This window comes from Leiobunum rupestre, chromosome 8 (genome assembly GCF_980474605.1).
Source record: "Leiobunum rupestre chromosome 8, qqLeiRupe1.1.hap1, whole genome shotgun sequence".
Classification (NCBI taxonomy): Eukaryota; Metazoa; Arthropoda; class Arachnida; order Opiliones; family Sclerosomatidae; genus Leiobunum; species Leiobunum rupestre.
Genome location: NC_143391.1, coordinates 18,655,518 through 18,671,563, shown reverse-complemented (window position 1 = coordinate 18,671,563; position 16,046 = coordinate 18,655,518). Strand labels below are relative to the sequence as shown.

The window sequence follows — 16,046 nt, the reverse complement described above, 5'->3', positions numbered from 1 at the left end:
TGAACTAACCTAACCTAACCTAACCCAACCTGAACTAACCTAACCTAACCTAACCCAACCTGAACTAACCTACCCGAAGTGAAAACGAACCAGATTTAAATTCCCATTCAACTGAATCCCGCCATGTTGGGCTATAAACGAAAATACTTTTCGGTTAAATGGGATTCGGTCGAACGGGATACGGTTCAATGGTATACAACCATTGAAAACTTATGTTTAAAAATAATATTTAACTGGTTTTCAGTCAATTTAAAAAATTTCGTACATTATCGTACGCGCAAGCTGAATTATCGAAAATTGTGTACTATTTAGTACGCCATTGAAAATATCGTACGTCCTAAAAATTAGCACGAAATTATCGACATGTACGATACTTATCGTACGTCTGGCAACGCTGAACTGTAACGAAATGAGAAAGGAACCTACTATTTATACTATTATTGTAGAAAGGATTACGAAGCGAGGTATAAGTATAGGAAACTTCGAAATTGCCCTAGCATTGGCTAAGACCCAAGGGAGGGGCGACTCATTGGCGTCAGTTCGGAATTCTGGCGTTGACCCCCCGTCATATGACGTTAAGAAGTACACGCTATTGTTGAAATTGAAAACTGCGAGAATGAAGAAAATGGGTTCGATGCTAAATAGAAAAAACCCTCCATCGACTGTCCCCCTATTTTAATATTTTTGTCAGGTGCAGTAACGAGTAAGTGGCGCCCTTGCTGTCTGGAATGGGCAGTGTTGGAAAAAAAAAAGCCCAAAGTGGGAAAAAAGGTTTGCAGAGCCAAATAGGATTTTATGAATCGGGCCAAGCCGCCAATTCAATGCTTTTGAATTAACTAATATTATTCTAATGTCTGAATATGTCGGCTATAGATTCCAAGGTTCAATAATATCTAATCGGCCCGATTAGTCGCAACTTAGTAAATAGTAACACAGAATAAATAAATATTGTAAATAAATGTAGTAAAAATAGCTAATAATACCATTAGTTAATAATATTGTTACATAAGTATGACACGTCTTATTCTTTATATGCAAAACGTTTACTGATAACTAGCCACAAGAGACACTCTCTATAGAGGGCTTCTCGTGTATGACGTGCCCTTTATCAGCATCTCGCTAGGGGCGATTTTTTACCGTGATGACGTCACTCTGTAAATAGCTTTTAGTGAATTATTTCCATTAAATTATGGATTTATGATATTACGTAGTATTTTTATTTTTATTGATTAACGTTTTCATGTTAGTCTATCCGTAGTCCAGAAAAATATACTTTGGAGCTAACGTTCCGTAGTCGTGGCCCGAATATACATGGTTTTCTCCGTTTTCCTATATACTTATTTCAGTTTCAGAAGGGCTAGTTTTGATCTAGTCTATCTATGAAGCTATACGACTCATTTTTAGGGGGAGTTCAGTTTAGCGAAAAGTATATTTATATATGTATATTATAAGTCAAGCCTAAATTAGCGAGTGAATGCCTATTTCGGGGAAATATTTGGTTAGTCATGTCCCGCTGCGACTAAGAGACGTTTCCTATGAGTGGTCAACCTTTGCCTTTTCGTTAAGATGCCGAAAGAGACGCCTTCGTGTCTGGACTCCACCTGCGGGTCCCAAAATTGAAACGATTGGGATAGTTTGGAAAGGGGTTGAGGTTCCACCCTCCCCCCCTCTTTTCAAGCTTCAAGTTGAAAGCCGATCGCTAAAACGTAAATACAGCAACTTAGTTTTACATATAGTTATTATTATTGTTACTAATTATTGATAATTTTTGTTTTTTTATTTCTTAGGACGATTTACAGAAAAATATTTTGATATTTTCTGTAACGAACAAGAACTCGCCCAAAGGCCAGACGAGCTGATGAATGCCAAGTTAAAGAACGGGGCAATGGAATTTGAACTCCAGTTGTATAAGGAGCAGTTGGACAATGCCAACAAAGCCCCCTAAGTGGCTGTAGCTGGTTGTTCTTGCGTAAAGGTCTCAAAAATTCAAAAACCAGAAGAAGCCAAATAATTGGCTAAAACCAAAACGGTCCTTTTCAGGACCACCTTCGTTTGGTCTAAAGACCATTAGACTGTGTGATTCTAAAATGCTGAACTATTGAAACTAAAATATATTCGCTGTTTTAATTGTTCCGTATTTTACAAGATGAACACTTCCTAATGACATACGAAGTTCCACGGTGGATCCTTTTTTTTTTCAAAATTTTCCATTGTGGGGCATTAGCGGTGTTCATTGCCTCCTCGTTTGGCGTATGTCTGTAACTAATTTTGGTTTCGTTTCATTGTTAAGAAACATGTGCAAACCAAATTAGGCGAAAATGACACGATCCACACAATTTTTTTTGAGAATCTTTGTAGGTATCAAGCAAGAGCGAAGATTTAAATAAATATTGAAATACTTCCAATATTGTATATAAAGTGTAACATCGTAAGCAATAAAAACAGAAAAATGTAAAGAAAATATTTGTGTGTAAGTTATTACAAGTTCAAATAGAAATCCCCCCCCCCCCCCCAGAAATAAAATAACGCCCTTTTGAAGTTCGGAAGAATGATGTAATTTTTATCGTAATCGTCAGTCGTTACATTTGGATCGCTTTCGCGCGACACAGATGTTTACAGCATAGTGATTATAGCCTACTGTCTATAGTAACTTTAAATAGGTTACCTTGGTAATGCCACCCCCCTCCCTCCTTGTTCGTACTCACCGGCAGCCAGCGGGTCCCCACTCCCCACACGCTGAGCTTGATGGTGATCGTTGACAGCTTCTTCACTGTTGATTTTTGTTACCCGCACAAACTAGACATTAGAATTATTCAAACATTTTTATTATTTCTAAAATTCGGTGTGAAATAAAAACGAAAAGAACGCTATTAGTTTCAAAACCAGGTATCTAAAAAATATTATTTAAATTGGAAAAAAAATTATAACGTAATGCTTTTTAAAAATGGAAAATAATCGATAACTTTGTAACTATACATTGGCCGCTATTTGTAATATTTATATTTTTAGTGTAAAGGAAGTTTGAAAAACGGCAAAAAAGAAAATTCGCGTAAATGGAGTTACCTCAATTTGGAACTAAAACAGTTTTAATATTGGCACAGGCTGGCCATTATATTAATTCCAACCCCTCCCTTTTTTTCTGAAAAAAATTATTATTTAAAAACCGTGAATCTTCGCAATTAGCTTGATCATTTGATGATATGGTTATTTTTGTCGATGTCATAAACAATGGACATATGCAAAGATATTGTATTATATTTTACATATACATTAAAAATAATCGTATTATTAACTTGTTCATACCGTCAAATGTGAAGTTTAATTTTTGAAATGTTTGCTCTTCGCGATTTACCGTAAACGAACTCTGTCGTCGTTCACTGTGAATAAAATCCCGGTGTAGGTAGTCAGGAGCGGCGTTAGGGGTAGGCAACACGAGCTATAGCCTACTTTTGTGTTCAAATAGGGGCCCACAAATCGATCTGACGGGGCCACATCAAGTCGATTTTTAAATTCAAATAAAATATGTGATGATAGTTAATACTGTAAAATTTTAAAAACCGCACTAATATCAAATAATAAATAAATTACCTGAATTTGCAAAATTGAATTATAAGTCCAATATTGAGGAACAGGGGGCCCACAAATGATAAACATTATTAGCCTACACCTAAGAATCTTCTGGCACCGCCCCTGTAGGTAGTTGCTAAAACTGTCTATTAAATTCTGGAGATTTACAAATGAGTTGGATTAGGGGTTAGTAAATGTCCACTTGTTTTTATGGTACCGATCATTAATTTAAGTTGAGAGCGCGCTAATATTTTCCTTTAAAGTAGCGCGAGCCACAATCCCCTAAAAATGAAGAAACGCGTACCGCGTAGCCCATTTCACCTGCCAAGTTTGTCAAGACCAAAAGAATGTATACCAGCGCCTATTGTTATAATTTGTGGCTTTTAATATTTAATAAAGCTCTTTTAACACTAAACGGAATATTTGCAGTCTAGTTTATCGTTGGATAAATTCGGAAGAACCTTTGAATTTTATTCAATCGGAGATATCATTAACTCCCGACGTTTAGAGTACCCTTCATTTTATTAATAAAAAAAGTAAATAATAAACCCATAGCCGAGTAATAGTTTAATGTTTGATTTTTGAAATTTTTGCTCGCCGCGCTGTGAGCGATTTGCGTAAACGAACTTTACCGTCGCTCACCGTGATCAAAATCCGCTCGTAGCTAGCGCTCAAATCTGAGCGAACTATTCCTTCTCTCGGTAATTTTCCCTCAACGCTGCGTCAGCGCTTTCTACTGAGGGTACTAACGCGTCGCTTAAAAGTGAGGGGGCTATTCCGACGATCGGGAGATCTCGCTCAGCGCGCGGTGAGCGCTTAAAAGTGAGGGAACTAACCCGTCGAGGGGGGAATCTCCCTCAGCGTGCCGTCAGCCATCAACGCCAGAGCGAACTATTCGGCGCTCGCCCAGAGGCTGCTCAATTTAGCCCTCTCGCTGAACAAGAGCAGCTGGAATTCGAATTTGAAGCGCTCGCTCATTACTGCAGGATTTTCAAAAACGAGTGCTCACTATTTTTGCCCACCTCTGTACGTACCCTAGATTGGAAATCAAGCTCCTTGCACGTAATGCAGGCTCTTACTGAGTTCCCGGCGGAAGTCGGAAAAAACTGCCTCCATAGTGCCGCTGCTGGCAGGGCTACAGATATTTAGTTAAAACGTTTTAGTGAAAATTGCGCCGTGGTTTTTGACTTGCGGTTTTCAAGATGCCAGATATTTTTGCGTTATATTGTTTTAAAACAATAATGGATCATGCCTGTAGCTCTAAAAATGTTTCTAAACGAAAGAAAACTAAAGATGAGTAATATAATTTTTGGTTATCTATTGAAATTCCTTATTTCTCACCCTGCTATGGAGCCCGATTTTTCCGACTTCCGGCGCGAACTCAGTAAAAGCCTCACGAGAAAACGGGCTATCGAGAAACACCGAGATTTCGAATCTAGGGTACGTAGTTATATTATCTTTGCCGTGACTAGCCAGAATTTATCTCCGGAACAGGCTTGGAAATAAGCGGTGGTCACTGGGTCAAAGACCAGTTTATTAATTGCTCGGACCAGTTTTTTTATTCAAAAGCTAGGGGTTCATTGGTCCAGTGTCCAGTTTATAATTTCAAAATTATCTACAGTATTATTAACCAACTGGTCTACGTGACCACTTAAATAATTCAAGAGTTGGGAGTCACTGGCCAAATAGACCAGTTTAGAAATAAACCTTATTTCCAAGCCTGCTCCGGAACAAGCGAGGGAACAAGCATAGAACGCTTAATCGAATGGCTGACAAGGTACCGATTAGATTCTTGGCTAAAACGACAGTAACGCCATCTGCGCGTAACTTGGTTAAAAGTTTTCCCCCACCCCATTGAAATTAATGTAAAGTTGGCGATAATTAAACGTTAATTAACCTACCAAATGATATAAGAAATATTCAACTGACAATTTTTCCCGTTTATATGAACTTAAATGTAATATAAAATCGTCTTGAAAAATCATTTATCGCTTTACAACATTCAAAATTAATATTTTTCCCGCACCATGTAGACAAGGGGTACGTTCAGAAACAGTCAACGGAAAAAAACCGGTGGATTTATATTTTCCACCGATGAGCTTTTTCGTCATAATGACGTCGTAAGTTGCTGAACGCTTTTATTCAGTCATCGGTGTTTTTTAAAATAGCGTAGCATTAATAGTAGTTTTACGTCAGTAATGACGTCAGTCATCGGAAAAACCGACTATTATTTCGGTGACTTCGGTGTCTCACCGATGACTATCGTGACGTCAATACCCGAAATTAAAATGCCGTTCAGTTACAACACCGGACCATGGCCAACTTCGCGCGCTCACTACGCTCGCACCAGGCGGCCTACCCAAAGAATTTCAAATCCATGTATTGGCGCGAAATAAAAGTTTGGTTTTTAGTGTCTTCGACGGCCGTCGGGAGCGCTACTTCCAGACCTTAAAGTCGGCTCCTTTTACGATATAAATAACATGGTTTTCTATGGCGCGAAACTTGACCATAATGAGTACATAGTACTGGAAATTATTTAAATATCAGAAAATTTTATTTATTTTATACTTAGGTTATAACTTAAAAGTTCAATTTCCATAAATAACCCCTCAAATACTTAATTACTTAGGTAATTTTTAAATAGTTTGTATGAATAGTTAAGCTTTGTTGGATTTTAGATTTGTTGTCTTTTAAAACAATTTTCGCGGCGGGAAATTCGAACACTTGATAATTACTTAATGCCGAGTGATATCAGATTTATGTAAAAAGATATTTATTTCATTTTTCAATTATTATTTAAAGTTGTTACATATCAATAATTTTTGTATAAATTACCCAAATATGCCTTCGAGTTGTGTTCCCTATGACCTATCTGTAAAAGGCAAAACACCTGGAGTTTCTTTCCACGAGTTTCCTTCTGATGGGGCGTTGAGAGGCATGTGGCTAGAAAATATCTCTCAAGATAATTTTCAAATAAATGACAGATCAGAATTGAGCGTTGTATGTAGTTCATATTTTTGTGAAACAGATTACCGTAAAGGTCTTAAATTACAGTATTCCCACAGTGGCAGTCATATTGCTAGTAGGCCAAACAGGCAAACCCTTATGTTATTAGGCCTAACTCCCAAGGGCGCAGGTGGTGGCACCAGTGTGGGAGTTGGTATAAAAGGAGGTAGCAGAGAGAGATATAGGGCTTTTAAGAGCATAGAGGCAGAGCTGTAGAGTCAGTGGTTAGTAGCAGTCAGAAACTAGTATGGGAGTGGTTAACTCCCAGCTAGCCTGCTAGTCAGTTGTAGTTTTCCCCCAGTGGCTGCCAGGTTGCATTCTCTTCCCTTGGTGGGAATATCTAAGAAATATTAGTATCTTATTATAATAGGATAGTTATTGTATAGTTCGCTCTAAGGCCTCCGAAGGCACGTTACCCAACCTTCTAGAGTAGAGTGGCTATACAGTATCCAACTTATATGATATCAAATGCGTTGAGTACAGAGCCTGATACGCAACGAACCACTTTAAAATTGGCAAGTTTGGCTTACGTAGCTGGTTTTGTGGTACAGAAAATGGAGCAAGCTGAATTTTGTAGCTTGTGTCTCGAGTGCATTTCCGGACCCTTCTCTAATTCACCACTTTTAGACTTTATTAAAACATCCGACAGAGGAGGTATAAGTTACCCAAATAAGGATTTTGTAATGGTTCATTGAGGCAGCACTTCCTTATTTACGAGAATCAGCAAGAATTAGCGAAAATATTGAAGCTCCCGTGTTGCCGAAACTTACCAGGTGTCCAATTTTGCATTGCAATTTTAATGTCCCTCATGCCTCGATATCTGCCAAATTTATCTCTGACAAAATAATACCACCCGTAGTTGATAACATAACTAGGACAGTTTGATTTGAGAAAGTAAAGGAACTAGTTTACAAACCTCAATCGAGAAAACTTCTGAAAATGTAAAGGTGTTTCATCTTCATTATGGATTTTCATATTTTGATCACCATACACCAGTGATACTTCATTGTTTTCCAGGATTCTTTCATATCTACCATTCATAATTACCAGTTTTCATTCATATCTACCAGTATTCATATTTACCAGTGTTCATTCATTTCTACCAGTATTCATTCATATCTACGAGTATTCATATAATCATATTTACCAGTGTTCATTTATATCTACCAGTATTCATACTTTTTTACCAATGTTCATTCACGTTTTCGTTCATTATCACTATTATTCCAACTATATTTTAGTTGCATCACTTTAAATATCAGTTTAATTGTTTATCTACTTGCCATCAAATAGTTTAAAATCCAAACCAAAACGTTTGATGAAAAATTCCACATGTCGGTTTGTTTACATTCCATTCTAAACACGTGATTTTCACTGGCGCCTGAGCGGTGGCACTTTTGGAAATAGTCGATCTCGGCGGGAAAAAGGAATTAGAAAATTTTGAAAAGGGTTGTAAATCATGGAAAAAGGTTTATTATACCTCTGACATCGACGAATATATCGAATAGTTTTCAATAAATTCCTTAAAGTAACCATAGACAGTATATATCCCTATGAAGTAACGAAAAACCATAATCGTTCCATTCGATTCTATGCTAATAGTTAGGTCCGGAGGTGGCTCCAGCGCCTCCGTAGCGGCAAAGAACGAATTTCGCTATTTTTGATCTTTTGGGTAGGCCGCCTGGTGCGAGCGTCGTGAGCGCGCGAAGTTGGCCATGACCGGACTCACCGGTGAGCGTTTCTGAACGCAGCCTAGGATAATAGCTATTATCCTTGATGTAGATAACCACGGACTGTAAATTTACAGTCCGTGAGATAACCGAACATCTGCTCGTCTAGGTAAAGTTTGTGTTGTCAAAATGATATTTTAGAAAGTAGGTTGTAATTCGGAACGATATTAATAATTTTCACGAATTTTGTTTCATAACTTAAATCCATTGGTTCGTTCAGAATGTATCTTTAAAGTAGACGAAAATTTTAAGGCGCTGAATCTTGCCCAGTCTTAAGCCTCGGTTTAATCTACTGGGTATTTTGAAACGGAAAAACCCGATTACTATCGTTAAATCTTGGTTAAATGATGGCGAACGCTCCTTGTAATAAGAAACAAATAACGAAATACGCTCTAAGCTTATTTAACGCCAAAAATTCCACGTATTTCGTTATTTGTTTCGTATTAAAAATATATTATTATTAATCCAAGATTTAACGATAGTAATCAGGTTTTTTCGTTTCAAAATACGCAGTAGATTAAACCGAGGCTTAAGACTGGGAAAGATTCACCGCCTTAAAATTTTCGTCTACTTTAAAGAATAATTCTGAACGAACCAATGGATGAAAAGTTATGAAACTAGCTTTTAAATAAACCTTGCAACTTATTTAAAGTTATATTTATAATTCACTGATAACCAATGGATGAAAAGTTATGAAACTAGCTTTTAAATACACCTTGCAACTTATTTAAAGTTATATTTATAATTCACTGATAACCAAATTCGCGAAAAGTATTAATATCGTTCCGAATTACAACCTTCTTTCTAAAATCTCATTTTGCTTTCTAATACGCGCGTTGGCAACGCAAACTTTACCTAGACAAGCAGATGTTTGATTATCTACATGGCGCATTAAAAATATTATTTTTGAATGTTATAAAGCAATAAACGATTTTTCAAGACGATTTTATATTACATTTAAGTTCATATAAACGGGAAAATTTGTATGTTGAATATTTCTTATATAATTTGGTAGGTTGATTCGCTCGCGTTCTACAAGCATTGATACTGGTCTTTTGGATTTATTCTTTACGGCAATCAAGATGAACTTAAATTGAAGTGACCCATTATTCCGACTTTCCTATCATTTTGTCTCACACAACCTTCACAATAGCTTAATTTTCAATCGATTTAATGCAAAAATAACAAGAGTTAGCTGGGTGGTAAATTTTAAACGCGGTTACATGAAGAGCGGCGGATGCGTTTTAAGTCAACGAAGGCGCAAAATTGTAAGACGCATTTCGGGTACAACGTTAAAACCGCGAATACGACACAACGATTGTTCGTATGTAAAATATTCATAGAACATTTTTTGTGGGAAATAGCCGGACCCTAATGTTCATAATTGGGTTTATAGCCGTACATACAATACTAACGTTGATATTCGCGATAAACCATTACTGTGCACCGGTTTCCCCCATAACCATTGCTGGTAAAACAACTATATCTAACAGTAACCTGTGAAAAGATATGTTTTTGTTTGAGTAATTACTCCTAAAATATTTAATTATGGAATTTTGAACCATTCTTCATTTTTTATTAAAAAAACTAGCTTTCTATGATTTGAAAGAAACGCGTTTTCTAGTGCGTTCTTAGCGATTGGAAATTATGGTAAAAAGAAAACTATTTCTAACACTAACCTGTGAAAAGATATGTTTTCTTTTGAGTATGTACTCTTACACGATTTGATTATGCAGTTTTGAGCCATTCTTCAACTTTAATTAAACATAAGTTACTTTAAAGATTTAAAAAAAACCGCGTTAGCGTCGAGCTAAAGTCGGCCATTTAATTTTAAGCGAAATAGAGTGTTAGTTCACCAGTTTGGCACCGATGGCGTAACTTTCGTTACCAGCCAAACGAAAAGCATGGGCCAAAGGCAGGGTTTTTAAAAGTTCTAATCGGAACCCGCGACAAAATTTCAAAAATCGTTCTAGTTTGTTATCCGATTTCTATGGGATCAAGTGAATAGTTTATGGGGCGGACTCGGCGGAGTGATTCTCATCCCCGGAGAACAGGCGAAAAGAAACCACCTTTAGACCTCGTTCTACATTATCTTTGTTTAGCCTACATATAGAATCCTTGGGCTAATCTGACAGGTTCCCTGATCATCGGCTATTGAAATATACATAGAGATAGAAAAGAATTAGAGGGAAGATTACCACGTTAAGGCACCCCTGTTTTTGACCGGGAAAATGCATCCCCCCCACGCATGTATGAAAGTGGAGATGGGCAGAATTTGCAACGCCATCTATCCTTCTTTTGTTTACATCAAATGTCAGTTGATTTTCCAAAAGGCATTATGTATTTCATTCCACCAGGCATCGATGGCGCCACGTAATCTGCCCATCTCATTGGCTAAAAGGGGGTCAACTTCGCCGGATACAATAGTGCCTCTACTTCTTTTATATCTCTATGGAAATATATATTAACCGGAAGTACCCTCTGTTATTGCATCTAATAAAGTATAGCCCGGGAAGAACGGCCCCTATAGCTAGGCCACTGTGACGAACTCCAAGATTTAGAGGGGGGGGGGGTATGGAATGATAGGGAGAAAGGCTCAGATAGCGCCACCTGTATAAAACCAGGGATAAAATAAGCTGTATCTGAGTCATTTGGCTTTTATCGCGGCTTATCGCCTAGTTGCGACGAGTGTCATACAAACTTACTCGTTAATAATATTAACCTAATAGTCCCATAATTTAGAAACTATTGTAAGTTAGGGTGAAAATGCCTTCAAAACAACACGATGTAAGTATTACTCTACTTTTAGAAATATTTATTCTTAAAAATTAGTAGAAACAAAGTCGATAAAACGCCGCGGTCAAAGTCAGTGACCTAGAGTTGATCATATTTTGATTTTTCTTTTTCAGGATAAATTGGTTAGGAAAAGACTACCAAGGAGAGTCAATCAGGATCAGCTAAATGGGGAGTCAAAATCCACAGGCGCAACAAAAAAATCGCAGAAAATTAGGAATAAATCTATCACGATTTGTGGAATTTCCTTGATTACCTTCATACTATCACTGGTCATATTTCTATATGGTGTCATTCCAACAGTTTTTTACTATTCACCTACTCTCCGTCGTTATGCAGTTTTTCTAAATTTTGTGACATGGCCTCCCAACATGAATCTGAGTGATGTGGAAAGCTTTGGGTTGAATTGCGCTAGAAACATTAACTTAGAGTCCGAGAAAGGAGTAAAACTTGGTGTTTGGCACGTACTTCCTGATAGTAGAGGGGCTGAAGTTTGCGGAAGCCAATCCAAAACTCCACTTTCATCAAAAGGAATTTTTAATGATGATAAACTTGTGATTTTGTACGCGCATGGGAACTCTGGTACCAGGGGAGGTGGCCACAGAGTTGACCTGTACAAAATTTTAGCCAAATCTGGGGTAGATGCTCATGTCATAACATTTGACTATAGGTTCGATAGTTCTCAGTTGTACTAAATAGTATGAATATTTAATTTTCTTCCTTTTAAACTTTTTAGAGGTTATGGAGATTCCACTTGGGTGGCCCCAACAGTTAAGTTGTATTTACATAATAAACCTTTTTTGGATAAAAATTTGATTAGCTGTCTTCTATTTGTAGTTGATGGAGTAGTGCATGACACTCGCATTGTTCATGAATGGCTAAGAAAGCAAGTTTCTCCAAAGAGAATATTAATATGGGGTCATTCATTAGGAACTGGAGTAACCGTACAACTTCTAGATACGCATAAGGACATAGAGCCTATAGGCTTGGTTTTAGAAACTCCATTTACAACTCTTTCTGAGGTGGCTTACCATCACCCTTTAACAATACTCCATAGGAAACTCCCCTATTTCGACACAATGTTCATTAAACCTGCCGAGCATAGAGATACCTACTTTAATACTGAGACTAGAATTAAGAGATTGACTTGCCCTGTACTGATTTTACACGCAGAGGATGACGGAGTTGTGCCATTTGAGCACGGTGTTAGGCTCCATAAACATCTCCTCCAGCAAAGAAATTTGCAAAAGTCTTCTACACTGGCACTTTTTAAAGGGTTTTCTGGAGAAAATGGCTATGGGCATAAATATATCTGCCGTGACAAAGACCTCCCCAAAGTTATAAATGATTTTGTCAAACTAATAAAATAATTAGTAGTTAACTAATTATTAAAAGGGTGCCTGCGAAACTGTTTTTAGATAATTAATTTTTAGTTTGAACTCTTATCAATGCAAGTCAGCTTTTTCTAATGATAAATGGTACAAAGCTTAAAATTGTAATATTTTTGTCTAAAGCCTAACTCCAGAAAGAATCATTCCATTAAGTTCAATACCATTTTTGTAAAATTAATCATATTAAGGTAAACCAATCTTCAATTAGCATAATCAAGTGTTCCTTTAATTTTAAATATGAGTAAAAGTAATTTGGTTAAATAAGTTATAATACAATCTGCGGCTAATAAATGTATGAACTAATTTTGTTGGTCTTAAAAAAATGTCTGTGCCTTTTTTTTTAATATGCCAAAGAGCTTGTCATAGTTTTAAATTTGAAATAAAAATGTTGAATATTTTTTTACGTAAAAATCTCTCATAAAATGAGCATGCTGTTTGCTTTCTTCGAACATGCAAAATTGTTGTGTAGTTCAAAATTAAGTGTCGTTTGAAAAAAATCAAGATCAGTAGGTGTTGAATATTTTTAAAAGCAATCACCTTGCATGGTATTTTATATCAATATATAAAATGTTTAATATTTTAGAGCTTAGATATGAGGTTGTTTGTTAAAGAAAACCACATCAGTATTGCAGTAAATATCTTTAAGAAATTTCATCTGAATGTTTTTCTAGTTAAGGATTATTGTGAAGAGTCATATACTCTTTGGTTACTGTATTAAAACGATTGCCAATACTTAAGCTCTTGTAATTAAGGATAGCACAGTTTTGTACTGAAAGAAATTTACATTAAAAGTGAGAACTATTTTTGAGAAAAATACATTTAAGTATTAAGAGACTAAAGCAATTTAAGAGTAAGCTTTTTGTAAAAGTTACAAACGCAGTTATCGTGTTACTGAATTTTGTAATTAAAATAGTTTGCATCAATAAATTGAAATTATTAATTATATTTAACGGATAAATACATGTTTTACATTTGGTATAAACATTTTTGCCCTTAACAAAGAAGTCTGAACTCTGAAACTCTCAACTATAATTTTTTTTAGGTGTATGGAAAACAAAATTACTTTTTTTCATTGGACAAGTTTTGAGTTGTGATTAAATGTCCTAATAATCAACAGCCCATTCATTTTCAGACAAAAACACATCCACCACTTCTTTCATGGCTAAGTTTGGTATAAGCTGATCTTGAGTCAGAAGCGTTCTGGTGACTGGATCGAAATGACCTACCCTCTAAATAGTGATAGGACAAATGAAAATTGTGTTCAATATAACATCAGGTCATCAAAAGTACCTACCTGTAAATGCTCTTCAATATCTTTCCTATCATAAGTTATTCCACTAGGTGTGATAACTGGCTCTTTCATAATTTCAAAGCTTATTTTACCACATAAATAATCTGGAACATCCCTTTTCTTTGAAATCAATGTAAATAAGTATATGTTATAAAAATGACATGCCAGCAGTATTTAAATATTAAAAACTACTTTATACCCTGCGCCTTTCATCTATTTTGGCAAACATAGAGTTTATATCAGATGAATATCGTTTCTAATTGATAATATTAAAAATGTAATAAAATATCTAAGTGAGTAAATGGATAATGTTATAATAACATACATGTTTCTCCTCTAAACTAGAAACAGCCTCTTCACTGTTCTTTCCTTTTGAAACAAGATCTTCTTTTTGACTAAAGAATTAAGTTATAGCTACATTGAAAACAGATCGTCAACTAGTCTTTAATTAAAAAATATAATCCTACGTTATAGTAACCTTTCTAAATCTTTCAATACAAGCTGATTTAGGTAAGATTGCAATTCAATTTCTTGCTTGATCCTCCTCTCTTCTAAAACAGCCCATCGTCTTTTTTTGGCAGCTCTTAACTGGCTTGCTATATCATCTCCAAAATTTAACCTCTGCTCTTTAGCCAAGTCACTAGCTAATAAATTGAATAATAGAGGTAAATGTTATTTTATTATTTTCATAAGAAAATAATAAAATAACATTTACCTCTTTGAAGGTACTTTATTGCGTCATCAAAGCTTTCAAGTTCCAAGAGAGCTTGACCCATAAAAAAATGCCCTTTTACTAAATTTGGGTCCATATCTAGAGCTCTTCGACAATCTTGACATGATAACTCCCACTGACTCAGTTTCAAGTAGCATAATGCGCGATTTGTTAAAAACGTTGGCATAGAAGGATTTTTTATCTAAGAAATTAAATGTGTCAGGTCAAAATGTTTAGAAAAAATTCAAATAAAAGCTAAAGAAAGCTTACAATAGCTCGGCTGTAACACGATATGGCGTCGTCATACTTAAATTTTTTAAAGAACTTATTCCCTTGATCTTTCAACTCACTGGCTGTAGGTTCTTGTTTCATTGTATTTAGCACAATAAGATGTAATAATTGCTTAGTTTCCTTTTGACTTACACGGATATAACCATTTTAAGTTTTGTCTCAAACACTTTATAATGAACAATTCGAAAGATCTTTAATTCGTAGTATTGAATTTAAAATGCAAAGAATACAGAAGATGAACACAGCATCACAATAATTAATCTGTTCTATTAATGCAAATTTATAGTGTATTACTCCGCTCCATAGAGATCATAGATATAGGAAACGTATATAAAGGTCTAGATAAAATATTTCAAAGGGAGTGAATACGGAGGTGACAGCTAGCAGAAACACGTAATATCTGCAGGCTATCCTTATAAGGCGCTATCTATCGGTAAGAAAGCTCGTGCTATCGTCGCGAGAGCCATTGTCTAATGCTTAAAAATTATACTAAAAGTCCCCAACAGATGGTGTCTAAAGACTACGGCCTGCGGAAAGGTCAAGCACTTACAAGGAGAGCAGGCTTGGAAATAAGGTTTATTTCTAAACTGGTCTATTTGGCCAGTGACTCCCAACTCTTGAATTATTTAAGTGGTCACGTAGACCCATTGAGTTGGGAATAATACTATCTAGAGCCCCAGTTCAAATTTTCCCCATAGGCTTTAACACAGCATTAGTGAAGATAAGAACGAAAATCATGGGAGGGTTATCAACTACGACAAAAGCCACCTATGAGCAAAAAATTCAACTATTTAAATGAAACATTCTTCGATGGCCCCTGCCGCCACCTATTAGCGACTTTGTGAACTATTATAATTTAAAGCTAAAAAACAAAACAACGAAGTTTCTTGGTAAATCATATTTCATTTTGAAATAATTTAGAGTATTTTAAAAGATTAAATTACACTAAAACAAAATAAAGTATGTAAAAAATGAATAGAAATAAATAATAATGAATATAAATAAATAAATAAATAATAATGCATATAAATAAATAAATAATGATTATAAATAAATAAATAATGAATATAAATAAACAAATAATGAATATAAATAAATAATGAATATAAATAAATAAATAATGAATATAATTAAATAATGAATATAAATAAATAAATAATGAATATAAATAAATAAATAATGAATATAAATTAATAAATAATGAATATAAATAAATAAATAATGAATATAAATAATAAATAATATACACTAACTATGACCGTTAA

General features: G+C 35.3%; 2 protein-coding genes and 1 long non-coding RNA gene across 4 annotated transcripts; 1 reads left to right on the top strand and 2 right to left on the bottom strand.

The window, feature by feature from the left end:
• Positions 1-6,630: 6,630 nt before the first annotated feature.
• LOC149932601 (uncharacterized) lies at positions 6,631-7,614 on the bottom strand. Its single transcript, XR_016473171.1, has 3 exons — positions 7,490-7,614; positions 7,344-7,408; positions 6,631-6,913 (listed from the first exon to the last, which is right to left on the bottom strand). It is a non-coding gene; the product is annotated as an uncharacterized LOC149932601 (long non-coding RNA).
• A 3,339-nt stretch (positions 7,615-10,953) lies between these two features.
• LOC149932600 (lysophosphatidylserine lipase ABHD12-like) lies at positions 10,954-12,482 on the top strand. 2 transcript variants are annotated; one of them, XM_090155827.1, is made up of 4 exons: positions 10,954-11,090; positions 11,213-11,766; positions 11,833-11,869; positions 11,936-12,482. In XM_090155827.1, the coding sequence occupies exons 1-4, from the start codon at positions 11,070-11,072 to the stop codon at positions 12,464-12,466; spliced, it is 1,143 nt and encodes a 380-aa protein (XP_090011953.1). In that variant the 5' UTR covers positions 10,954-11,069; the 3' UTR covers positions 12,467-12,482. The 2 variants fall into 2 exon arrangements, with proteins under 2 accessions (XP_090011953.1, XP_090011954.1); XM_090155828.1 differs by having other exon boundaries at positions 11,833-11,866; positions 11,934-12,079.
• Positions 12,483-13,422: 940 nt separating this feature from the next.
• Positions 13,423-15,021, bottom strand: STUB1 (STIP1 homology and U-box containing protein 1). The gene is made up of 7 exons (XM_090155829.1): positions 14,761-15,021; positions 14,494-14,692; positions 14,257-14,422; positions 14,104-14,173; positions 13,978-14,034; positions 13,782-13,898; positions 13,423-13,716 (listed from the first exon to the last, which is right to left on the bottom strand). Exons 1-7 carry the CDS (start codon positions 14,860-14,862, stop codon positions 13,591-13,593), a joined length of 837 nt encoding a protein of 278 aa, XP_090011955.1. The 5' UTR covers positions 14,863-15,021; the 3' UTR covers positions 13,423-13,590.
• Positions 15,022-16,046: the final 1,025 nt, after the last annotated feature.